The sequence below is a fragment of the Phalacrocorax carbo genome, chromosome 23, assembly GCF_963921805.1.
Source record: "Phalacrocorax carbo chromosome 23, bPhaCar2.1, whole genome shotgun sequence".
Lineage (NCBI taxonomy): Eukaryota > Metazoa > Chordata > Aves > Suliformes > Phalacrocoracidae > Phalacrocorax > Phalacrocorax carbo.
Window position 1 is genome coordinate 6,184,710 of NC_087535.1, and position 25,187 is coordinate 6,209,896.

A 25,187-nucleotide genomic window follows, 5' to 3' on the forward strand; every position below is an offset into this window, starting at 1 on the left:
GTCCTCACTGCTGCCTTTCCCACTTTCCAAGACGCTCAGGATTTTCAAGCACCTTTTAAAGCCTTTTTTTCCCTCGCAGCTTTAGGACCCGCACCCATTTCAGGTGCCACAAAGCTACGTGTAGGGCAGTAAGGGCAGAGAGCAGGACCCTACCAGCATCAGAGGCCACATCTGCTCTGTACTTGGTGATCTGAAGCAGACAGCAGCACGGGAATCAGACAAGACAACGGGTGCAGAAACCCCAGACCACGGGGTTAGTGGTAACCTTTGATCAGGAATTTGTGCTACCAAACTCCTTTCCTCCATGGATCCCTCTGCCTCGGGACATACAGAAGATCTGGCAGAGCCATTAATGGGCTATGCCTCCTTCAAACTGTTAAAAGCATTTTTGGACTTGAGCCCCACACCTTTTATTAACTGCTAAGAGAGATGGCTCCTGGTCCACAGCGCTGGAACCTCAATCGGGTCTCTGTTCCAAAGTCTGGGGCTGTTCGCGTCTGTGATTCCCTTCTTAATCAGTTTACAGCCAGGCTCCTGCCAGCACAGCCCACTGGAGGAGTCCCACCAAGAGCTCTGTATCTGACTTGTTGCTTGCTGTTGGGCAAATCCCTGCACGCCCTGTACATCAAGTGGAGTTGCTGAAATGTGCTGGTCTTTGAGACCCCTGAAGGAAAGCACTAGAGCAATTCCAGTTGTTGCTGAACCTGAGCATACCCACACATCAGAGGTGGGATCAGCTTTGGCGTTCAGGTCGAGACACATCATTTTTGCTAAACTGGTACTTTCTTGCTACGCTCCTTTAAAGCTGTATCTGCACTTTTTGATGCCAGCCAAGAGAGGGGCCCCGACCCGTGGAAAGTTGAAAAACCTCACAGAAACATTGGTTATGCTAATTGTGCCATAGAAAAGCAAAGAAGAAAGAGCTCAGGAGTACTGAAACCCTGTGCTGGTACCTCAGAGACATTGATCCGTCCCTCCTGAAAGGAGCACGTGGTGGGGTCGTGGGTGCAGAGGTTCCGGTACTTGCACCAGTGGCAGCGGAAAGCGCTGTTCACACAAGACAGGCACCTGCAGGGGGAAAAAAAGAGGAGTTACGGAGGAGGTTATCACCTTGGGAGGTCTATATGGTAATAGACAGGCCTAGCCAGAAGTCCAGACTTAGAGTCCCTCATGGGAAAATAATTTCTTTGGAGGGATCTTTCGATACAACAAAAGTAAGGGCTTGGGAAAACATGCCCTCAGAAGACAGTCTTTAAGGAACCTCACAACTCATTCAGTAATAAAATACAAGCTGGGATTTATTGCACATCATTCCATTGGTGTAAAATGCAGCACAACACTGCACAGACACCAGGCTTGATTTTTAGTTTCTAGAAAGTGCAAAACAAGACAAGCCTGCAAAAATTGTTTTACAAGTCAGGAATGCTTCAAGTCAGTGGTAACACTTCTGCTTGGCCTCAGAGTGCAAAGAGTCCGGCAAGCGCTTTTGATTCATGTTGGAAGAAATTAACTGTTTATGAAATGCTTTTGAAAGAATGCAGACCCTTTTCAGACACGGGGCGGCCCAGCTGCCAGCAAACTGGCTTTTATTCCTCACTAACTGGCTGCCGATTAGATGCATGGCCCATGACAGCTGCTAATATTTGCGGTAACCACCTCCTCCATCTCTGAGGCCAACCCTCCGTGCCACGCGGCAGCGTTTTGGTGACTGTCTGCTGGCGTAAGTATAAGCTGTGCCCGTGGGATTCAGCTCCGTGTTGTAACCCGTGGCTCCGGAGGCCGGGGATGCCGCCTGGGGCAGGCAGTGCCCGGGGCAGGGATGCGCTGGAGCGAGCCCAGGGTCAGCACAAACAAAAGAGCGTCACCAGGGAAGCGGGAGCATGGCTTTAGGTAGGAAATGGGAGAGGAAAGCAGGTCTCCAGCAGGACCTCTCCTGCCAGCTGGGCAGAGGTGCCAGGGCAATGCCTCTCGCAGGCTGCTGCCACGAGAATGCGTGCTTTAATAACTCAATTGTATTTTCCTTCTGATCCATTTGTAGTGACCTTAATAGATAAGGAAGCTTATTCTAATCATGCATATGCAAATCTGGGGAAGAATATCAAATGCTGAAAAAGCTTATTTAATTACTCATTCATTTGACCCATTTCTGTCTCCATTTCGGTCTGTAGCACTTCTCCCACCCTCCCTCACCTGGCCTGGCCCTGACCTCCAGCTTTCCCGCCGGGTGCCGGAGGAGCTCTCAGCTTCCCCCAGCGCGCTGGCTCCGAGGGAGGAGGACCTCTCTGACCACCCAGCCCAATGGCTGGGTTCGGCACCTCTCACTGTACCGTGGTTTTCTGGCTGTTGCTTTCAGCCCTGCTCAGCTGAGCAGGGCGAGGGGCTCCTGGCAGGATCCGGAGCACCCAGACACTTACACCAGGTCACCACTTTTGCTCTTTCATCCCGATCCAGCTTTCTTAAGGACCACTGTCTCTCTTTTGCTTCAGAAAGTGCATCTCTCCACCTCACCTGTTCCTTATTAAAAGGAACTGCAATACAGAAGCCACCACCACGTTCTCTGACCCACCTGCAGCTCCCTCACGACACAGGAATTCATGCACCTAAGTGCTGAACCATGTCAGCCCATGGATTCACAACAGCTGGATCCAGCGCAGGAGGTTTCACAGAACCAGTCTACAAGAGCAGCAAGTTCCTGTCCAGCCCCAAACCCCTCCTGCCCCTCTTAGCGTAATGCCGGCTCCCAGGGGGTCCGTGCCTCATACGCCACAACCGCTTCTTGTGCTTCCGTGGAGCCGCAAAGGGCACAGCTGCTCCCCTGCTCTCTCCAGACCCCCTCGCCATTGCAGTGAAGAGTCTCATGATCAATAGGTCTCTCTTCTCCGCTGGCTGAGACCTGTATCCCCTTCTCCTTTTTGCATGCTGTGATTCATTCCTGCCAGGCTGGCTCGTGCCCTTGTTGAACTCACTGATAATGAGTCCGGTATGATGTAAGTGCTGCAGAATTTACCACCACGTTAGCACTTTATCTTCAAGCAGGAGCTGGTAGAAAGGCACGGTCAGATGAAGCCAAATGACAGGTCAGAAAAGATGCATTGCCTCTCCTGATTCAAACCTCCACTCCTAAGTGAAAATAGGGGCCCCCACGATGACATCCCTCATGCAAATTCAAAAACATGAGAACGCAGGGGAACCGCTGGAAGGACTGCAAGAGCTTGCAGCTGGAGGAAAGGCTGGTGCTGTACAGCCTGGGGGACAAGGATGCAAGAACAGAGTTGTGCATGAGGGGCAGCACGACAGGAGGCAGGGATCACTGGGGTAATGGGTACAGACCACCACGAGAGGCAGCATGGGGGACTGACGGACTAACAGGGCTCCTTTCATCCCAGCACCTCTGCTCTGTGCTATGGCTCAAAACAAAATTAAACAGAAAATGAATTCATGCCTAGAAAAACTGCGGGCCAGCCAAGCCCATCAGCACACACAACCCTCTTCCAAATGCAGCAGGGAAGGCCCCGTAGCTTGAGGCATCAAATCCAGTGGAGAAAGATTGGAAGTGACCCTGTGCTGGCAATTCTTGACTCCCACCAGCCAGCTCGAGCAGCAAATCAGGCTCCTGGAGCAGCGCTGGCAGCCAGCCCTGCCGCCGGAGATGGTGCCCAGCCCCATGGGTCAGGCCTGCCTTTGCTGTCTGACCGCTGGCAGGTCCTGCCCACGTTTCATTTTGGTGCTTTGAGGCTTACTGCATTTCCAGAGAGAAATCTCTAAACGCTTCAGGTCTGTAAACGTGTTTTTAAGGCCAGCCAGCTGCGTGCCATCTTTGAGCAGCTGATGTGCCCATGGGGGATATGTTTCTACGATCTCAGCGGCGCTGAGCCCCCCAGCCCTCCGCGGAGCAGCCCACCATGCCTGCTGCACACCTGGGCTGCTTATCAGGCTCCCAGCGCTGCTCTGCCTGACTCTGGGAGCAGCCAGGCTGGCAGGGAGCTCCTGCTGCCAGTGCTCTTGCTTACCCCATCTAAACTACAACCGCTGTCCTCACACCCCAGGGCTGGAGACTTCCAGGTCAATCCCTGCCACCGTCTCCTCCAGCAGCCATGCCCTCCTCTGTCACCCCGTGGAGCATCCTTGCAGCAGCCGGCACCCTGCTCTCCTGGCCTGCGCAGCGTGGAAGGGCTCTGCGTCCTCCAGCTGCCTACAGCCCACCTCCCCGGACCCTCTGCTCTGCCTTCACCGGCTGCCTGTGAAGATGCATCCGAGTTCACAGTTGCGGGATCACGCAGCTTGGGGGCACCAGCAGGTTAAGGTTTTTTCAGGCTCACTCCGCCTGTGTCTCACAAGGCAGAGAAAGCTACAGACGCACCCAGGGAAGTTCAGAGACAGTGGCTGGTGGGCTCCCCTTCTACTGCACACATCTGCTGGTTGAACCAAGCAGCGTGATAACCCCCACCCCGGCTGGTCCTGGAGCCCAGCATCCATTTCCCAGCCCTTTCTCTTTTTAGGCGGCGTATGGCTCTGCTTGGGGATGGGGAAGGAGCACTCACAGCTGGTGGGCACTGCAGTTGTAGAACTTGAACTCCGTGCTGACAAACGTCCTCTTCGTCTCCCGCGACTTCAGCTGCAGCACCACGCCGAACCAGTCTGGGGATGCAAACCAGAGCCCGTCAGTCCCGCCAGCAGCATCGAAGGAAGCAACAGCAGACGCGGGGGCACCCGCTCCCCGCCTGCTGGTGTGCTGAGCCGTCTGCTTCTGGGGTAGGAGGTGGAAGTCAGGCTGCTTTTGTCTCCCTGCTCGCCCAGGTGTCGGGCTCCCCAGCCGCAGAGAGTCTGCAGCAGTTCCCCAAGCTGGGGACTGAGCAACCCCCCGGCCAGACCCTGCCCTCAAGCACCCTAGGGTGCCAGGCTGGCTGACTCCAGCAACGCCTCCAAACCAACTCAGGCTTGACGGCAAAATGCATTGGAGACTTAAGGTCTAAACGCTGCCTTGGGTCACAGCTGAAATGAGTGTGGGATCTCATCCCATTCCCTAAAGGATTCTGTCTCCAGTATAAAACCACTAATTCAGTCTACTCTGAGAAGCAGCCCAAGACTAGAATAGGAGACAATGCTGGAAACAAGGGCATTAGTGGAGTTCTTTAGGAGCCTCAGCACTGGATTAATAACGAGCAGATTGCTCTTCCAGAGCTGCTGTGGGTAAGTCTACCCTAGTCCTGCTACCACAACAGCTCTCAGCCCCCAGTGTTCACCAAGTCTCAGGCTCCATATAATGCCTTAGAAATACAAAGAGATCAGCAGGGAAGCACAGTTGACACCTGGAAGGATGCCAAGGAGAAAATGAGTTTTAAGCAAGTAGCATTTTGGTTATGGGAAGAGAAAATATGACAGCAGTGACATTAATGAAGAAACAACCCAAAAATCAGGACAGAAAAATAGAAACTGCATCTACCTACTCATGGGTGCTGAGCCAGGCCAAGGGGAGGGCTCCTGCTTTCCAGATCCGCTGTCGTGGCAAGGCTGCAAGCCCCTGCCCCGCTCATGACCCACCCCGGGGTGGGACAGACAGCTCCTGTAGCCCCGGGTCCTGTCTTGGAAGCTGTCTGGCAGCGCAGGGAGGGTGTAAGAACAGGGCAAACGCATGGTGCCACCTTCTCCCAGCCTATCTTTCCCTGTGTGGGATGCATTTCTTAAGGACAAAGCATATTTAGCTCCCTGGGTTTAATGGTCTTTGACAAGAACATGAATTTCTCCAGCAGCAGCCCCAAAGGGTCTGCTCCAGCCAGCAGATACTTCCAACCTGCACCGTCCTTTCTGGTGGCACAGATGTCGCGTTGCTGTCCAGAAGTCAGTTACTTACCCTGATCCACAGGTATGGCAGGAACATCTTTGGCTGCTGGTGAAACGCAGACAACCCGGCTGCCCGACACCTGCCCTTCCACCTCCGTCAGGTTTCCGAAGAGGCAGGTGACCCCAGCCGTCAGGTCTGGAGCATCGCTCACCAGCAGGCTGAGCTGCAGCCGGGGAAAGGAGAGGCAGAAGGGAAACAAAACACAGCCATCAACCTGCTAGCAGGCAAATCTGCCCGAGTTCCCTTTGTATTTTCATTACCTGCTGATTTCCCATTCAATACTGACCCCCTTAAATTACCCATCCACCCACAGGAGGTGGCCAGCTGCCCTTTCATGGGAAGCGGAGGAGGAAAAAGGAAGGCAAGGATGCAGGTCCTTTACCGATACAAAAATGCCTGCTGAGCCTTTGGGTACTGCAGTTCAGGAGAGGTGGCAACGGCAGCATTTTGTCCCCGTTTGCTCTACAGAAGCGTCGCCACCCTTGATGCCTGCGTCAAGGACCTGTGACAGCAGGAGCAGCGCGTTGCCCCTCGCGCACGAGAGCAGCAGCGACCGCCCCAACAACCCTCTGCACGCAGAGCAGCTCCAACAACCTCCCTGCGCCGCAGCCGCCCCACTGCACGCACGGGAGGCACGGCCCTGCCCCGGGCACGCGTGGCCATCGGAACCGGGCAAGTCCCCACCGACCCCATCACGAGTGGGGACCGTCCCCATGGCAAACCAGCGCCCCCCCAACAGCCCCACGGCGTTTTGGCACGAGTGGCAGTGGGCAGGCGGGGGCAGCCGGCCCTGGCGGGGAGCGGGAAGGGGCCGCAGCAAGGCCAGCTGCTGCGGGGTGCTGGGGGGCTCGGAGAGCAACAGCTGGGATGCTTCAGAGAGCCAGGCCTGAGCACAGCTCACAGATGAGGTTTTTGGGAAACAAAGCTTTTCCTTTCAACAGCTAATGAAACCGGACCAAGAGAAATGTGAGCTGAGGCCCGAGGGGAAGGGGAATTTGTTTCTGCCACCCCAACCCCCTCCTCCCTGGCTCGGATGACCCCTTTCCTACCCAGTCCCGCTGTGAGCCTTACTTCATGAGAAAACATTTGTGCCGATGGGAAGAGAGAAAGGCTGGAGAATGGACTGTTCACTGTGAACCCGAAAAGTGCTGGAAATGCCTCTCACCAACAGGTCTATCCCCCGCCCCGCTGGCCGGCAGCACCTACCGGGAGGCTGTGCTCGGAGACGGAGATGCTGCTGGGCTGCACGGTGATGCTCATGCACTGGCTGATGCTGCCTGCAAATCGGTACGGCTCGTCTGCTCGCTCGCAGCTGTCCCTCGGGGAGCACCTGCCACACATGAGCACACATCAGAGCACAGAAAGCACCTGGGGAAGATGTCAAACAGCACGAGGTGCTACAGCTGACCAGGAGTGAACCAAACAGGAGGGCAGAGCCTCGGCCAGGGAAAGGGGGAGTTATCAGCAAGACTGGAGGCGATGCTCTGCACCAGGACCAGGTTTTGGGCACAAACTCCAGGCTAGGACTGAAGGGCACTGAAAAATACTCTGTGATCAGAGGAAAGACAAACCACAAGTATCTCAGGAGCAATTCCCAGTCCTGCCTGCACTAGGACACAATCCAGAGCCGCTAAGTCCTGTGTGCTGGCGGCGGCAGCGGGCGCTGGGGGTGCGGGGTGAGCCAGTATCTGCTGCTGCTCGGCTGGGGCTCCTGCAAGCCATAAAGTCATAATCTGCACAGAAACTAAACCGTAAAGCGATAACAGGTGGTAAGAAGATGATGCCTCCGTTCTAATTAAAACAAAAACACATAGTTCATTAATCGTCCTCTCCTGGAGCTGAGGAGCACAGCAGGGCCAGGAGCGGGACTTCCCGGCAGCTGCCGGCTTTGCTTTGGCCACTTTTCCTGCCTTGGGCTCCTGGTTTTCTCCCGTTCCCCCATCAGGAATGCAAGCCTCCAAGCACGCCAAAGTGACTAGGACTGCTCCTAGCACGCTGTGTGCTCCAGGATGGCTCATCATCCCTGTTTTTCTATTGCAGGCATCCTTGGAATGGAGTGAAATTAAGTTGCTTCCAGCAGGTAGAGGAGCGCCCACTGGGAAACCAAGGAAGAGTTATAGGTGTTTCAAACCAGATACCAGAGACTGCAGCGCAGCACTGGCACCCTTCAGTGATTTGCTATTTTCTGTCACTCAGGGAAAAACCTTTTCTTCCAACCCGCCTCCCCGGGCGTGGATGACATATTGGCCTTTTGGTATTAATGGTCTTAATAAGCTATCAGCAAACTTTATCACTTTTCACTCATTACTGATCGTGGACCTTATTCAAATGGTGGCGCAAAGGTCAGAGGATCGAGATGCTGTCATCAGCCCCACAGGCCACCAGCAAGTTCCCTTCTGACAGTTACTTGAGTGTATCTGTTACTTGAATTAACAAGGTGCCGCTGTCAAACCGCTTGTTTTCCTGGCTCCCTGTGGAGGGGCTTGGGCGGTCCCAGACACACACACACGCATCAGCAGAAGCACCTCCTGCCCACGCAGAGGCTGACTTTCGCCGTGCACGTCTAGCTCTGACCAGCTGACAAGCGCCTGGCAAAACCAGGGCTCCCCGCTCTGAAACAGTGGACCATCACCCTCCCCGTGAGCCGTTTGCTTCTCATTAAGAAAAGTGGAGTTTGCACTTCCCCTTTCCAAACCGCCCCTGTGATCCCCAGCAAATGCTCTTGCTGTTCTCCTCACCCTCTCGGCTCTTTTCTTTTTTATTTTTTCTTTTTGAGAATAATGGAGCTAAATATGAATGCTGCCAAAGGAAGAATTATTGAGGTTTAAGTGAATCTGTAAGATAGCTTTAAAGTGAGCTCTTGACTGGAGCCTTTATCTCATTGACTCACTGGAATGGCTCTTTTTTATCATACTATTTATGGCAACAGCTCTAACAGAGATAAATAGGTCTGTAGACAATAACACACTTGCAGAGAGCAGCATATGGAAGTCTTGCAGGTTTCAAATCCCACCGGGCTGAAGAGACTCTTTAACAACCTCCTCGAGGCCTCGGCTTGCTCCCGAAGAGCCCTAGAAGAGGAGGAGCAGAAGATCCTTCTCTCACATGGAGAGGAGGAACTTGCAGGGCGAGCAGAGCCCCGGCCAGGAGGAGCCAGCAGAGGCGCTGGGCAGGGTCGGCTGCTCAGCCATCGCACTGCTGCTCCACGGACCACTGGGTGAGCAGAGGAATTCTGCAGAAGGACGAGCACCTTTCCCTTCCTGCTGGCTTTTAGCACCTTCTCAAATGTCCCGTGTGTCCAGGATTCCTCAAAGCCCGGTGCAAGGCACGCACTGCCCATGGCCACCACCTCATCAAGCACCTCTTCCAGGGCAGGAGTTACCGGTCTGCTTCGGTGCCCTGCCCGGCTGCTGCCTGGGTTCGGGTTCATCGCTAGAGCTACCTGTGCTGCCAGCGTGACCGACTCGTGCTTCCAGAGCCCACTGGTTTAATCCTCACAGAGAGCTCATCCATGAGCATCACCGTTATCACTACCCTTAAATTCTAGGTACGCGCACATGTATGCGAGCACCCTGCTGTGCAACAGAGCCTGAAGGCTCGACTCAGGCCTCTAAGAGACAGTAACAAGCACACAGGGAAAGCTTTCTGTAATATTGGATAATGAAAGCTTATCCCAGGACAACTCAGATCCTTTATTACTCCTATCTGGCTGGTGGCATGGAAGGCAGGAGACACTGCCTGACGCCACCTGGAATGGGGTGGTGGTCCATCCATCCATCTCACGTCTGGACCTGTTCAGACATCCAACATATCACTTAAAATCCTAATTTTTTTTTTTTCTGCCTCCCTGATACCTCAGTACCTGCACGTCCGTGCTCTCAGCTAAGCCTCTGGCAACTGCGAAGCTGGATGCCAAGTGCTCAGGGAGGAGCTGCCGTAGGCGCTGCCCTGCTCCTCCGCAGGGCGCAGCTCTTCCACCGACATTCCCAGAGCTGCCTGAGGGGGGCACTTGGCACCCCCAGGATACAGACCCCAAATCTGTGATGCAAAACCCCACAACAAGCAATGGGGAGAAAAAACCAGATTTCGTTCCCCAGCAGCCTCAGTGCTGGGGTCTGCCATACCCGCGCTTGCTCAGGTGGCCAGCCACTCTCCTGTGCTTTCAAGGACGAAAATGTCTCCTTTTCTGCCCCTCACCCTTTTTACCAGCCCTCAGAAAACCCAGCGCGAGCATCTCACACCCTGACCCGCAGCCCTTCCACTGAGCAAAAGAGCAGCTGGCGCATCTGGCAGGAGGGACGTGTAAGAATTAGAGGAGAGAGATGACAAATTAAATACAAACACTCCAGCGCTTGGGGCCTCCAAACAAATATGACAGAGGCTTCAGGAACAGCAAGATAAACTCAATTATTTACAGCTTAAGACAAAAGCTAAAAAATGATCATTGCTCCAACAGGCCAGGAAAGTGCAGAAGCTCAAAGGGAGGGTTGAGAAACACCATCAGGGAAGAAACTCTTGTCGGGAATAGGTTAATGCCGAAACGTCACGGCCAAAAGGGCAGAGGAAATGGCACTTTTCTCTCTCCTTGACACTGAGGGTTTTCTCTCTGCAAAGTGAAGATAACAACCTTTACCTGCTTCCCAGGTGGTTTATGAAGATTCAGTTCATTAGCATTAGGAAAGCACTCAGTGATCCTTGCAGAGGAGCTGCTGCAGGAGTCTGAGGAGCAGCACCAGGCACACACCCCTACGGATACGTGATGCAGCCGTCCCCTCCTGCTGCACGGCTCAGCAGCGCCAGGCACCGAAAGGCCCCCGTCCCCAGGCGAGCGGATGCTCTCCCACCCCCACAGCTCGTCCCTGGGGGCACCTACAGACCTGCAGCTCAGGCCAGATGCTGAGGAGAGCGTGTCCCCTTTCCTCGTCCCCTCGCTATCAAAAGGCTGCGGTGGCTTTTGCCCCAACCTCTGGAAAGGCACACGGGGCAGATGCCCTGAGGGAAGAGCCCAAGGGATGGGAATCCCCAGGGATGGGAATCCCCAGGGATGGGAATCACGTCCTTCTGACAAAGTCGCTGTGACTGTAAAGGCTTTCGGACACAACTGCACATATGGTGGCTTAGCTGTAGGGCTGGACAGGCTCATCTGAAAGGAAAAAAGCTTAAAAATAAATAAAAATATATATATAAAAAACCCGCCCTGCCTGCGTGGAGCCTGCGGGATGCTCAGGGCCAGCGGCTGCAATGGCTCTCCTGCATCTCCCCAAGCGTGGCAATGACTCTTTGCCAGCCGAGCAAGGCGCGGGGAGCCGGTTTGCACCCTAAAGCCCGCAGGCCCCGAATCCAGGCCGGGTTTGCGGAGGAGCCTGCCATTCCCCCAGTCCCCTCCAGCACCTGCTCCTCAGGCAAGTGGCCAAGCGCTGCTGTGCGGGTCCCTGAACTCTGCCTCCGCCCCATTTCCATGCATTTAACGGGGCTGCTCTGCAAGCTGGCACCCGGCCGGAGGGATTTCTATTCCTCTCCTCCGGCTCCTCGAGGGTTTCCCCTCCTCCCCCGATCTGCCTCTGCCTGGTGGTCCTCCTTCCGCCTTAGGAAGCGATCGTTATTATGGCAGGAGAGAGAAAGGAAGGACACAGACACCTCCTGAATGCAGAGAGCGTTTCCTGGAGCTCCCCTGAAAAAAAAACAACCCCAAACCCTCAGCCCTTTGTGCCTCCTGATGTGCGTGAGGGGCTGCCAGCTCCGAGCCCTGCGCTGCCGGCTCTGCCCCGTCGGGGACAGCGGGCGCAGAGACCCTCTGACCTTTCCTTGCAGAATTTAAATATCTCTTTCTGATACATTTAATAGGGCTCGGTGCTCTGCTCCGCTCCAGTGCTGTAACCTCTCTGAAAGCAAAGTCCTGCTCATAAAATCAAGTCTACTATTGCCTTTAAAGATTTCCTGTTAATTTAGAGGGATTTGCGGTTTGGGCAACCAGGAGTGTGCAAAACACGAGGCCTTTGCTCCCACTGGTTTAAATTCTGCGGTGTGCGACCCACCGCTCCTAAAGCAGGACTTTGTTCTCCTTTACCTCTTCACAGGAGCTCAGGGATTTTCCATGGCAATCACACCGCCATGCAGGGAACATCCAGGGAAGGGAAGAAAGGATTTAAGGAACTTCAACCTAATTCACTTTTGTGAAGATTGCACGGGAGGCGCTTGGTGGCCTTGAAAGCTGCTTTTATCACCAGCAGCTCAAACAAAATGGCCAAGGCTGGACTTACATGTGGTGGAGCGTGCACCAGCCGCAGTGGGGGTCTCCGGAGCTCAGGCACTCCCCGCAGGTCGTGTACTGCTCACAGGACTCCACGGGCACCCGGGACACCTGCAAAGGAAGCACACACATGGGCTCAGTGCTGCGCTCCACACGGCGGGTGAGGAAAAGGAGGGCAGCTCCAGGTCCTCCTTCGCCAGTTTGATTCAAGTAACACAACAGCGATTCACAAAGGAATTTGTTTCAACATCCTTGCAGAAGTCAGCCAAGAAGAGGAAATATTGGGGACCAAGCCACGAAGTCACTCTGTCCCTCGGGTGCAGCCACGCCATGAATCACGGGTGCAGCGGAGCCGCAGCCCGGAGGCCGGCTGGCCTCCCGGCGCCAGCTCGCCAAAAGCCCTCCCGACCTCCCTGCCCAGAGACGCTCCCGGGGCGAAAGCCGCATCCTCCCCTCCCTGATTTACAGCTTGCTACCTTACACTTGCTATGGGGGAAGCTGCTTCAGGGAGGAAAGCTGGCAGGGAATAAAATTCATTGGGATTTTGCAGGTTGGCAGCTTATTTAGCCTCCTTGGCCACCCTGAGCCCTTCCAGCACCAGCACGGATTTGGCTGCCCCAGGCATGACCCCCGCGTGAGCCACCCGCCTCTCGCAAGCAAGAGATGCCAGAGCAGAAGAGAGAAGGAAGGACACGAGGGAACACCAACACAGATCGCTGCCGCAACCCCCCCCTCACACTTATCGCCCGCACGAAGGGTCCCTGGGCGATGCTGAGGCGTAGCACGGTCCTGACCCGTTTATCAGCGCTGAAAACACCCAAGGCTCCAAAATGACACAAAGCTTTAGCCATGGGTCGTTGCTTGACTCCGATGATGAAATTCCACTTTAACCTTTCCAACCCGTCCCATGCCACCCCCGGCGGGCGCGGTACGTTTGCATCGCCTGCCCCAATGCCGCAGCGCGGTGCTCCTACACTGGCCCTGCCGGTGCCGGCCCCTCTTCGACGTATTTACACTTCTATTATCAAATACTGTAAATAATGATTGCCATCCCTGGCGCAGCCGCCCTGCAGCGCCGGCCGCTCCCCTCGAGCCCCGGGAGCGATGCCTGCAACTGGCTGAAAATTAAAACAACTGTCGGCATCGCACTCACTCTGTCCTTCAAAACAGCGCCCGGCTCCCAGCAGCTGGGGCGCGCGGGGTGAAAGGAGCAGTGTCTCGCCAAACAACGGCCACTTTCACGCCAAGTGCTGTTGACACAGTGAGAACCCAGTTCCTCTCTAAACACGACACCAATAGGGCTGCTATTCTTCTTGTTTCCTCAGCCCTACTTAACAGCTTTTCCCGAAACAAAAATTGCGTGTGGATGCGCGGGGCTGGGTACTTTTTTTGCCGAGATGAAGTCCGTGGGACGGGCACAGGGCTCAGCCTGGGGTGTGCTAAGAGCTACTCCAGCCTTGGAGCATGCATTTAGCCTGTGATGGCCGTGAAGTGCTTCAGAAACGGAGAAGAGAAATGCAGGGTGATGGAATAGCACAGAGTTGTAAAGAAAGGGCTTGGGTTTGATTCCTGGCTGCAAACGGCATCCGGGGTGCCCTCTCAGGGTCTCGCCTGCACCTTGAGTGGCCGCACGCGACACGCTTTTACCCACTTCGCTTCTTCTCTCTCAGGACCTCAAAGCACTTTAGAGACATCACCGTGGTGCAGGAGCAAGCCCTCCAGCCTGGCAGCGGGCACAGCCTCCCCGGGGCGGCCGATCCAGGGCTTGGAGGGCACATGCTGTGCTCCCATGCCCTGCCCTACCAGCAGTGATACGGAGTTTCCCAGCGCAGAGCACAGATGCCGATATCGCGCTGCTCCTGGATGGGAGCCTAGGAGCAAATGTATGTTTTTCAAACCAAATGAGCAGCGCATGGAGCCGTGGTGGCTCTGAGCAGCCCCCGTGGGAGTCACCAGCCACCGCAGGGTGCGGTGAGGGGGCTCACCGGGTTTCCCCTAAAATCTGCCCAGCACATTGAGCTGTGTCGGTGGGAGGGCTCTCACCCACCCCGGCGGTCAGGACAGCCCCAAAATCATCAGGCACTGCCGATCCTCCGCCTCTTACCTACAGTGTGAGGCTTGACAGGATCTGTCCCTGTGATTTATATGCAGCTCAGGGCTTGTTTCATGTTTGTGAGGAGCTGGATGCTCTCGCGGCACTCTATAAATAACGGAGGATTTGAATTATATGAATAACAGTTCGTTACAGATGATTTTATGTTAGGCATTTGGGTTCTTTTTCTGCTCAGAAGCTGTGGCTTCTGCACATGGCAATTCTTTACAAATTACACAGAAATTTTGAACAATGCAGTGGCAGGTTTCTAGCCCAAATGGGACCATTTGATCCTTTCTTTGTAACGCCTACAAACGCAGGGCAGATAACCGCACCCGTTCTCTTTGCAGCATGCAGCGGTGGGTGACCGAAGGAGACCTGGCAGGGGCGCGCGGGTGGGCCGGCACTGGCTGAGCCGGGGTCCCTGCGCCGACCAAGCGCAGCGTTAGGGCAGCAGAGCCCTGGGGGTGCCTCTGGGTCAGCACTTCTCTAGCCCCGACTGCTCGGATACACCCCGTGGCCGCAGGGTGGAGGTCCCTGGCTGGAGGAAGGTCTAAGACTTCGGGGAAGAATAAACCATCTGCTTTTCTCCGATACTTACACCTGTGACTTTGAAATTCACCCTTCATAAAAATGAACGCCACAAAACCCGCATTGCTCCAATACCCAAGTAAATGTTTAAATGATGACGTTCAAAAATATTATGAACAGAAGGCATTTAAGTATTTGCATGCATGTAAAAGGTTGGGGGGTTTTGCAGTACTCGCCCAGCTCTCACAGTACTAACGCGTAATCGACCACCGTTACCATCCACAATCCAAATATTGAAACTATTCCAACCCTCTAAAAAATATGTTTCACTTTAATGGAAAAACAAGAGAAATACCATTAAGAATAGGATATATCCATATGTTATCCCATACCTATCATGAACACAGAAGACTGAAAGCTATATTTCCTTCGAGACAGTACAGGAGTAAAGCTCAGATGTCCTTACTCTTCCTGATGGCAGGCTGGAAACCCACTCTCGGCTTTAGGTATTTTTAAACTGTTCTCTGCCAGCCTAATTATCATTATTAGACCAAAGCATTTGTGCGTGTGAAACGCTGCGCTGGGGAGAGAAGAGAAGACGAGGAACATCAGTGCCTGCAGGTGGAAGGAAAAACAGCATGGATGGGGTAGGGAACAGAGGACGCCCAAGTCCAAGAACTTCCCCCCATGGCCCCTTCAGCTGCCAACAAAGAAAGGAAAAAAGAGAGGATGGAGGCAAAGAGGCAGCCAAATAGGAAGGAAACAGTGAGAAAATGAGGCAGAAAAATCACTGAAAGGAAATCCAGAAGGGAAGATAAAAGACAGCAGAGGGATTGCTGATAGTCTCTGGTACGTCAGCGGCAGAGGCCATCGCTGTCACAAGCACAGCCACCCGCGTCCCCGGCTGTCGAGCATCATGGCAGCATCACGCCGACCTTCCTGATGACGGGAGCGGATCCTGCTTGGCCTCAAAGAAGGCGCCCGGCAAGCCCCTCGCCAGCCCCTGCCCGCACGCCCTCCGGCTGCCCGCACACCCTCCCGGCTGCCCGCACACCCTCCCGCTGCCCGCACACCCTCCGGCTGCCCGCACACCCTCCCGCTGCCCGCACACCCTCCCGGCTGCCCGCACACCCTCCGGCTGCCCGCACACCCTCCCGGCTGCCCGCACACCCTGCGGCTGCCCGCACGCCCTCCCGGCTGCCCGCACACCCTCCGGCTGCCCGCACACCCTCCCGCTGCCCGCACACCCTCCCGGCTGCCCGCACACCCTCCGGCTGCCCGCACACCCTCCCGCTGCCCGCACACCCTCCCGGCTGCCCGCACACCCTCCCGCTGCCCGCACACCCTCCCGGCTGCCCGCACACCCTCCCGCTGCCCGCACACCCTCCCGGCTGCCCGCACACCCTCCCGCTGCCCGCACACCCTCCCGCTGCCCGCACACCCTCCCGGCTGCCCGCACACCCTCCGGCAGCCCGCACACCCTCCCGGCTGCCCGCACACCCTCCGGCTGCCCGCACACCCTCCCGCTGCCCGCACACCCTCCCCGCTGCCCGCACACCCTCCCGCTGCCCGCACACCCTCCCGGCTGCCCGCACACCCTCCCGCTGCCCGCACACCCTCCCGGCTGCCCGCACACCCTCCCGCTGCCCGCACACCCTCCGGCTGCCCGCACACCTCCCGGCTGCCCGCACACCCTCCTGGCTGCCCGCACACCCTCCGTCTGCCCGCACACCCTCCCGCTGCCCGCACACCCTCCCGGCTGCCCGCACACCCTCCCGCTGCCCGCACACCCTCCCGCTGCCCGCAAACCCTCCCGGCTGCCCGCACACCCTCCCGCTGCCCGCACACCCTCCCGGCTGCCCGCACACCCTCCGGCTGCCCGCACACCCTCCCGCTGCCCGCACACCCTCCGTCTGCCCGCACACCCTCCCGCTGCCCGCACACCCTCCCGCTGCCCGCACACCCTCCTGGCTGCCCGCACACCCTCCCGCTGCCCGCACACCCTCCCGGCTGCCCGCACACCCTCCGGCTGCCCGCACACCCTCCCGCTGCCCGCACACCCTCCGTCTGCCCGCACACCCTCCCGCTGCCCGCACACCCTCCCGCTGCCCGCACACCCTCCTGGCTGCCCGCACACCCTCCGTCTGCCCGCACACCCTCCCGCTGCCCGCACACCCTCCCGCTGCCCGCACACCCTCCCGGCTGCCCACACACCCTCCCGCTGCCCGCACGCCCTCCCGCTGCCCGCACACCCTCCCGCTGCCCGCGCCGGCAGCTCAGCTCCGCAACAAAGAGGGAACGAGGCTTCAGAGGATCAGCCTCGGCAGATTTTACGGCCACAGGTGGCTCAAGCAAGGAATGAAGTGTTTCTACCAGTAACCAGATACAGCAGAACCAACGTCTGGAGCGGTTTGCTGCCCGCAGCTGCCCACGGCAAGGCAGCGGAGAGGGCAGCGAGGGCGAAGGGAGAGAGGCTGCCCATGAGCTGGGCAGTGCCAGCTCTGTGTGCCCACGGCTTTCCAAAAGCAGGGAAGGAGCGGGTGCAGCCACCAGGCACCCGCTCAGTAACCCCAAATGGTGGCCACCGCTGGGTCCCGCTCGCCCAGCCCTGCTCCGACGGCCACAGGCACCCGCGGCATCCCTGTCCCCGCATCCCGATCCCAGCGGGCACCGGCACCTCGCAGCTATGCATAACCAATGTGACTCCCATCTGTCACAGCCTGGTCTATTTGCTCTCATCCTTGCCAGCCCCTGGGGCAGCTCTGTGTGCAGCAGAATGGTTTATTTGGAAAGGGCTTTGGTTTTCAGTATTTAGTTTTTAAATACAAATACTTCTCCTTGTTTACATTAGAGAAGATGGGTCAGAGGAATGCTCCTGGCACTCAGAGCAAACATCTGAGGAGGTCTGTCACCGCTTCAGGAGTGTATTCCCCACCCCAGACAAAGCCCCGAGAAAGCTGTTGCCTGAACCGATGAACTTATCCGCAGAGCAAGAGCACGAGGTCCTGCAGCACGCAGAGAGCAGGGCTCCTGACTCCAGCCCCCACCCTGGAGCGCTGGCAGACCTCACAGCGAAGCCTGAGCTCTCAAAAGCAGATGCCAAGTTTGGATGCTTTGAGATTTCTGCGCCAGCTACCAGAAACGTGAGGCAAGAGGCCCTGAAGCTACGCAGAGACATGCAGGGATTTTCCAAATGCACCCCCAAATCCGGCACCTCCTCGCCTGCGAGATGGGCTGCTGCTCCGCTGCAGAGCCCGGAGACACCCACGAGGCCGCGCCTCTGCGGGAGCGGGCAGCAAGCCCTTTTGGGGATAAGGAAAGGTGACAGGAGCTCCACATCAGCGTGGTCACAGCAAACGCAAAGCCATAAAGCAATTCAGCAGAGCTGAGGAGCATCTGCATGAAGGACAACAGCCAAGAAAACAACACTCCTGGGGGATTTCCTTACTCCTGAGGGCAGAGCCCTCCTCCCTCCAGCCCGATTGCTACCTCTCTTCCTTCTGTCCATGCCGAAACTCTGCTGCTGAGTTTTTCAGTTCCCTATTTATGAACCTGCTTTTCAATAATTGATAGTCTCATTACTGCTCTCCTTGACTGCCTGACCCATAACATCAGCAAAAAACCCCAACCAACCCCCAATACAGACTCTCCAAAATACATGAACTCAAACCCTTGCCAGCCCCCATAGGAAATAAAACAAGTGCGAGAATCCAGTTCCAAATAAATAAATACACAAAATACATAAAATAAACACACAAAGCAAAGTTTCCATAGCTTATGCCTGCTACCAGCGCAGGCCTCTGACCTCCCTGGCTGGAGACAGCCCCCGGGGTGTCCCACCGGCACAGCACACTGCCTGCACACCCCTCGGGGTGCTGGAGTTCAAACAGAAAATCTATTTTTAATGACTTTGGGGAGTGTAGTAGAGATGCCAACTAGTTCAATGTAATTAAAGCTATCTATCACTCAGTGAGCAGGAGCCCAAAGCTGATGAACTTTCCAATGAGATTTTATTCTTCCCTTCATTCATGAAAAACCACCGCTTTGTGCTGCTGCAGGAGACATGAAAAAGTGTGGGAAGGAGCAAGGAGGGCTCATCAGCTGAGCCGTTAATGTGTCAGGGTGACAGAGCTGGGGAAAATAAAGTCAAACTTTCTCAGAGGCTTGTAAAAAGTTTGACAGACTCTTCTGCCTGCTGTTTCTCCTCCCTGAATCTTCATGCAGAACTGTTCAAATCTGGAGTCCTCCTGTGGTACCATTTCTGCCGAGGGAAAAAAAACCAGCATGCAGGGCTGCGGAACACTTGTTGCTTTGCTGAGCAAGGCCCGTGGGTCCAGTCTGCCCTGCGCTGTATGGAAAGTCCCACCTGGAAATCACTTGCTCTCGACTCGAGCAGAGCTGGTGGAGGTCTCGGACGCGCTAAGACCGATGCCCGCAGCCAGCACGGAAGACCCAGCAACAAGTGGGATGCAGCCAGTGCATCGCGTGGGGCGGCAGCCAGGACACAGGGAAGGTGGCGAAGGGGGAGCGTTGCAACCAAAAAGTGTTTAGGAGCATCCCCAAAGTGCTGCCGAGCCCCCAAAGGCAGGAATACCTGCTCCATGAGGGACTAAGCCATCAGCCCCAGCAACAGATGAAGGTATGCACCCAGGCAAGGAGCGGATGAGGGGGAGTTCTCCTGACAGGTAAGGCAGCTACTGGAGGACCCGGCTCTCCTTCCCACGCCGCTCAGCAGAGAAAGGATTTTCAGAGCTACTGAAGGGCTGTCAGAACCAAATCAACGCCTGTAACTTTTGGCAGAAAAGCAGCGAGTGGGAGAGGACACAGAGACAATGTTTCCATGGCTACAAAGGGATTATTTAATTACAGAGCTGCAGATGCATGCGGAGAAAGTCCCTTAAACTCTGATCCAAGCAACCTTTTCAATGAGTTTGGCTTTACTGCTATAAGAAGCTCATTAGCATCTTACGAGGCCAAGCTGTGCTTGAGCACAGGAGACCAATAGCTTTCTTAGCGAGTAATCAGACCTTCTCCAAGCATACCTGCCTCCTTGGCTCCCATCTGCCCTCCCTGCACAGCACTAGGCTCCTGAGGGAGGTGATGAAAGTAATGGCAGCCTCCTCTGGGAAGCAAGAAAGGGTGAAAAAAACAGCAAATGCCCCAGAGTAAGGCTTAATCAAGCTGTAAAACCATCCTCAAGCCAGAGTTTCCACCATCCAACCTGGCAGCAGCCGGCAGGACGTGGGCTTGGAGCAGACGTGTTCTAGCACACAGGCTCCTGCAGAGAAACGCTTTCCCGGGGTTTACCGCAGCTCAGGTTAATAATTGCATCAGTATGAAACATCTGAGTGAGACTTGGAATAATGAACTGTCCGGCAGAGATCCCATCCCCGCTTCCAGGAGCAGCACAGTGTCATGTAAATCTGGAGAAGGAGAAATGGGTTTTCATCTCAAACATGGGCTGCCCGTGGCCATTCACCAAATGCTTGGTCTGTTCAACCTCGCAGCTGCTCCTCTGCCCTCAGCAGGCAACGATCCCACTCCCTCCCTGCAGAAGAGACTCGTGCAGGAGCAGGGTACCCCGCTCCTGGCACGGGCATGGGCCGGGCCCCCTCCCAGCTTGGGCGTCCCGGTCCCTCGCCCTCCCTCGGATCCCAGCTGAGCACGGCAGCGCGGCCCTCGGGGGTGTGCACAGCGTTTGGGATCCTGCGCTGCTGTTCACACGCCCACCCCGTGCCGGGGGTTAGCTCCCAGCACACCAGGGTGACAGCCACCGCTCCAAAGTGGCTTGGCAGCATCAGCTCTCCCTCCTGCTTTGCATCTGCATCTGGGAAGCGAGGGGCAGAGGATGCACAACCACCTCTATCAGCGATGCGTGTCCGCTGCTACCGGAGAGCGGGCCAGCAGGAAAACACTGTGCGCGTACAAGATCAGGAAGCGACACTTTCATCTCCAGCATAGAAATAAAAACACTGGCTGAAGTATTTACACAGGCTTCTGGAATCAGCAAATGCAGCAAAATTTATGGATTGAATAATGAGGTCAAACCTGACCACAGAGGCGCAGCCACATGCCCGCCACGCTGGCTCCTGCCCCGCACGGTGCCGCTGGGGAGCCGGGCGCCCCCGTACACGGGCGGCGTGCACCGCAGCTGGGGAGCACGGCATCCTCAGCTGAGTGTCTGTCTCATTTGGGACACTAAGCTGCTCTGTCCTCCCACAGAACCGACCCACAGAAACTCTACTTTCCTGACCAGGAAAGGGGGTAACGTGATGAATGTTTACACACACTAATAACAAGGAATGAGATGCTAAAGGTCTCCACCACGAAAATGAGGTTATGCTGCAATACATCCACTCGTTTCCTCCCCTGGGAAACCACCATGCCTCAGGGGAGCTGCATTTTTGTTCTTGACTGCAAAAGAAGTTCCAATGAGTTTCTGGAAATCAGGCTCCTTCCAGGCATGCTGCACAGCGCTGCCACTGAGCAGCTCCGCCGCCACTCTGCGTGCTGCTGGCACCGGCCAGGGTGCCACGACCTCCCCGCTGCCCACGGGAGGTCCCTCTGGGCTTACTCCGGATTTCAGGGCGAGGGGCTGGTGTGCCCGGAGCGGCCGCATGGCACATCGGAGCGTCCCTGCTGGCGGGCATCGCTGCTGCCATCAGAAGTGGCTTCTCGGAGGGTTGGCACCATCTTCTGACGACCGGCGAGACCACCCTGCCGTGGCCACCCAGCCAATGAGCAGTGTCCTTTGCAGTGCAGCACTGATTAGTCCAGGCCTCAGGGGAACTAATTAATACGGATAAAAGGGGAGAAGCTTTCCAAAATTTCTGGGCTCAGGTGGGGGTCAACCCAACACAGTAAACTTTCATCTCGCATCAGTTCATGGCCTCTGCATTTGGAGCTTTGCCTTGCTGCCATGTAACTCATACCACACTCCCTGCAGTCATTTAAAAGTTTTAACAGAAGCTCAGAAAATTAATTAAGGTGAATAATTATAAAGTGCGCGCTTCTTTCCCTCTCTATTTTGCAAGGAAGCGGCAAAAATAGAATTCTGAATAATTTTTGAGTTATAACCAATGTAATTAGGTGTTCAACGAACACTTACAATTGGGCTGTGCTTATTAAAATTACTGTTTTAGTCAGAACGTTGCCAGAGAGTCATTAACAGCACAATGGTTCGATTCCCCGGGACTCTAATTAGACTTGGACGCCTCGCAGCGCAGGGGATGCCCGGCTCCGCCGCCCGCTCGGCACCACAGGTGATGCCCGGCAGTGCCACGGGGATGCTGCCAAGGCTTCCCGGGTGCTTTGCAGCCCGAGGGTGCGGGGGCCCGGCCAGGAGGAGAGCTAGGGCAGGGGACAGCCCCCCCCAGCATGGGGCGGTGGGAAGAGGTTGCTCTGCAACACAAAATGCCCCCGTCACAGCTCTGACTCGGTGTTTACTTTTGCCTGCAGCGATCATGCTGGATGCTGCAGGCAGGGGCATCTCAGGCTCTGCTCTTTCCTCCTCGGAGAGAGGATCTCAGTCCACTTTAGAGAAATCCCTTCATTTCTTCCGGGCAACGCTCTGCAGGGCTTTAGGCAGAAAAAGGCCAGGTTTGCATTAACTCTGTCCCTAGACCGTGCAAGCCTGGACAGCAAACAGCCACACCACCTGCAGGGCTGACACTGGTACAGTCAGGAGATGCCCAGCTGGGAATATTTGCAACCAGAGCTACAGCAGGACAAACCTCCCCTCCTGCTGCCTGCAGCAAACAGCCGGCCCTCAGCCCCATCTCCGGCAGGGTGTTTGCCCCCCGGGCAGCAGCACTGGTACAAGCCTTGAAGCACTGGTACCCCTTGGAATCAGAGACTGCGCTGCTCAGTTTGCCCCAGCACAGATGTTCGGGGGGGGTAACATTTCCTCATACACCCCGGCAGCCCCCATCAGCACCTCCCCGGCCTTGGTGTTAAGGAGCATCCGCGATGTGATAACGGCTGGAAGTGGGGTTACCTTGGAGGGAATGATAACGCCTGTCATGGAACACCCTGAGCATTTATAAGCAATGCCCCGCTCCAAGCAGCTTCTTATACTTATTTGGAAATGATGGAGGCTTCAAAGTAGGTGTCAACGCACTCTCTGTGTCAGAGAACGGAGCTCCATGCTCTGAATCGCAGACATCCAGATCTGTTATGAAAGACCTAAATCTCAGTGGTGTGTATCACAGGGAAGCTCAGTGCCTGCTGCTTGCAATTGCCTTCAGCCGTCTGTTTTTCCTCTCTCCCCATAAAAACCACATGCTAGACAGCAGAGGCCCCTTCCCCCAAGCTGCTAGCCTAGAACTCATGAATTCAGTTAAGTTGTTAAAAAGGATTGTGGCAGGCTAAGATAAAACAGAGGAGTTTAAAATGACAAACAGACTCCTAAATGGGATTAGAGTCTTAATGAAAACAGTAATGAATGAATGAGGCAACCAAATATTACCCATTAATATTAGACAGATAGATTAGATCCCTAGGCGCTGCATTTAAAAATGACATGAAATTACTTCAATTACTCTGCATTGATAAATAACAAGGCCATATTTACTGTTAAAACACATTCCGTCTGCCCTCTCTCCCATGCTTGCTTTGGCTTCTGCTTCCCAAGAGGGAGAGCAGACCACTGAGAGGCTGCAAAAGGCACCAGGCTGGAAGCTTCCTCCGCTCCCCTCCTTTCCGCGGGAGACCCGGGCTAGCCGGCACCCACCGCACCCGCATTCCTGGGCACCTGCTGCAGAGGACTAGTCCCATTAGTCTCAGTTACTACCATCAACGCTGCTATCTCAGCCCTTGCGTTTCTGTGCAAGACCCAAAGCAATCACCGCTGATTCACTTATAACCTGACGCTCGCAGCATCCTTCCATCTCAGAAATTCACTCTGCCTTCACTTGCTGGTGGATGCAGCTGCTCGGCATCCTCCTTTCCGCATGGGAAAGTGAGATTAACCTGATCAGAGGCCTCTTCTAATGAAGAGATCATAGATGGATAATTCCTGGGTGCCTGGTGGCATTTACATGCTAATGATGAAAGGCAACTCTGGTAAAGGTAATGTCAACAAGAGCCCCTCGTCCTTGCATCCCAGCCTCCAGCCCAACCATCTGTTCTCTGGGTTCAGGAAAGCCCTGGAGAACAGGTTGCTGCTAAGAAAGCTACAAAACATCCTTTCCAGCTCTGCTGCCTTGGCTTGCGAACCTTCGTGCCTGGATGAAGTCCTCTCTATGTGACTAGGGATGCTTCTCAGTGGATGCCGTGCTCAGAGCTGGATGGCCAGCCTAGCCGATAGGATAAACAGAGCCCAGCTGTAAGCACACCTACGCTGCTGCGTCAAATCACTGATGCTTTGCCGCTGTAGATCTTAAATATCTTTGCAAAAAAACCTTCATTTGGCCTCATAACATATCAGGAAACAAGAAAAACGTAAAATATCTCATTTCAGAGACATAAGAGGAGCAGCCTGCAGAAAATGTGCAGAGGGAATCAGTAGCAGCACGGCAAGCCAGAGAACCTGAGCCCAAACCCCAGGTCCTTGCTGCAGTCATCAGATACATCATCTAGTGTTTTCTTAGCAAGAGGAGTGGAAGAAACCCCTGCTTCCCCTCAGCTGGGATGCACTCCCTTGGGGAAAGGCTACACAGCGGCTGAACGGGGCTCCTGAAATACCGCTGAGCTGAGCTTAGAGGATTCATTAAGTGTGGGAATGGGGGCAGGAGGGCTGAAGGGGCTGTGTGTACCATGCAGATATAAATTAACTTTCCAGGAAGGCAACAAAACCCAGTCTTTGTGCTTTCCCACCCCGAAACAAGGGGTAAAGCAAGAAAGTGAAGAGGGAGGAATGTGCAGAGCTCTTCCCACAGCTTGGGGGATGAATGACCTTTCCAATACTATACCTGTATAAATCTTATTTAATGAAATAATAATAAAAAAAAAAAACGAATAAATGAAGGTTAAAACATTCGCTGCAGCAGATTTACATTGAAAACAAAGTCTGTTCAGACAGCGGTTGGTTTACACAACAGGCCTTTAACATTCCTTTCCTAACTACTAGGGTGACTCCTGACCAGCTAACCACAAGATGAGTGATAGGAGCCCTTGAAGCCAAAGGCAACTTGCCAAGACGGAGGCAAAAGAAACGGTGCTAGTCTGGGGTTTACTTTAAACACACAATTAGGGGTTTCGGTGGGTCACAAGTCACAACATGGTGGTTTTCACCCATCAAACCTTCCCCACAACATTCCCATCCTTTGGGACATGACTTCATTTTCAGTGCTACCACCAAGTCAGCACTTTGAACACCCACCTCCCCTCCCTTTGCACACCGCAGAGCAAACACCACTGCCTGTGGCTTGGAAGTGCCCCTGGGAAACTGGGAAAACTAACCAAGGGCCTCCCATTATCTGAAATAAAAGCTGGAACGGTTTTTTGCAGCCAGAGAAGGTTGGGCAAAGGGT

General features: G+C 55.1%; 1 protein-coding gene across 3 annotated transcripts in view; it reads right to left on the reverse strand.

The window, feature by feature from the left end:
* Window positions 1–25,187, reverse strand: part of PLXNA2 (plexin A2) — a 182,370-nt gene that overhangs the window by 56,435 nt on the left and 100,748 nt on the right. For all 3 annotated transcript variants that reach the window (XM_064471865.1, XM_064471864.1, XM_064471866.1), the window contains 5 exons: window positions 12,103–12,203; window positions 7,049–7,172; window positions 5,852–6,005; window positions 4,542–4,638; window positions 954–1,068 (listed from right to left, as the gene is read on the reverse strand). In XM_064471865.1, the coding sequence (XP_064327935.1) occupies window positions 954–1,068; window positions 4,542–4,638; window positions 5,852–6,005; window positions 7,049–7,172; window positions 12,103–12,203 (591 nt within the window). The remainder of the gene's footprint in view (window positions 1–953; window positions 1,069–4,541; window positions 4,639–5,851; window positions 6,006–7,048; window positions 7,173–12,102; window positions 12,204–25,187) is intronic.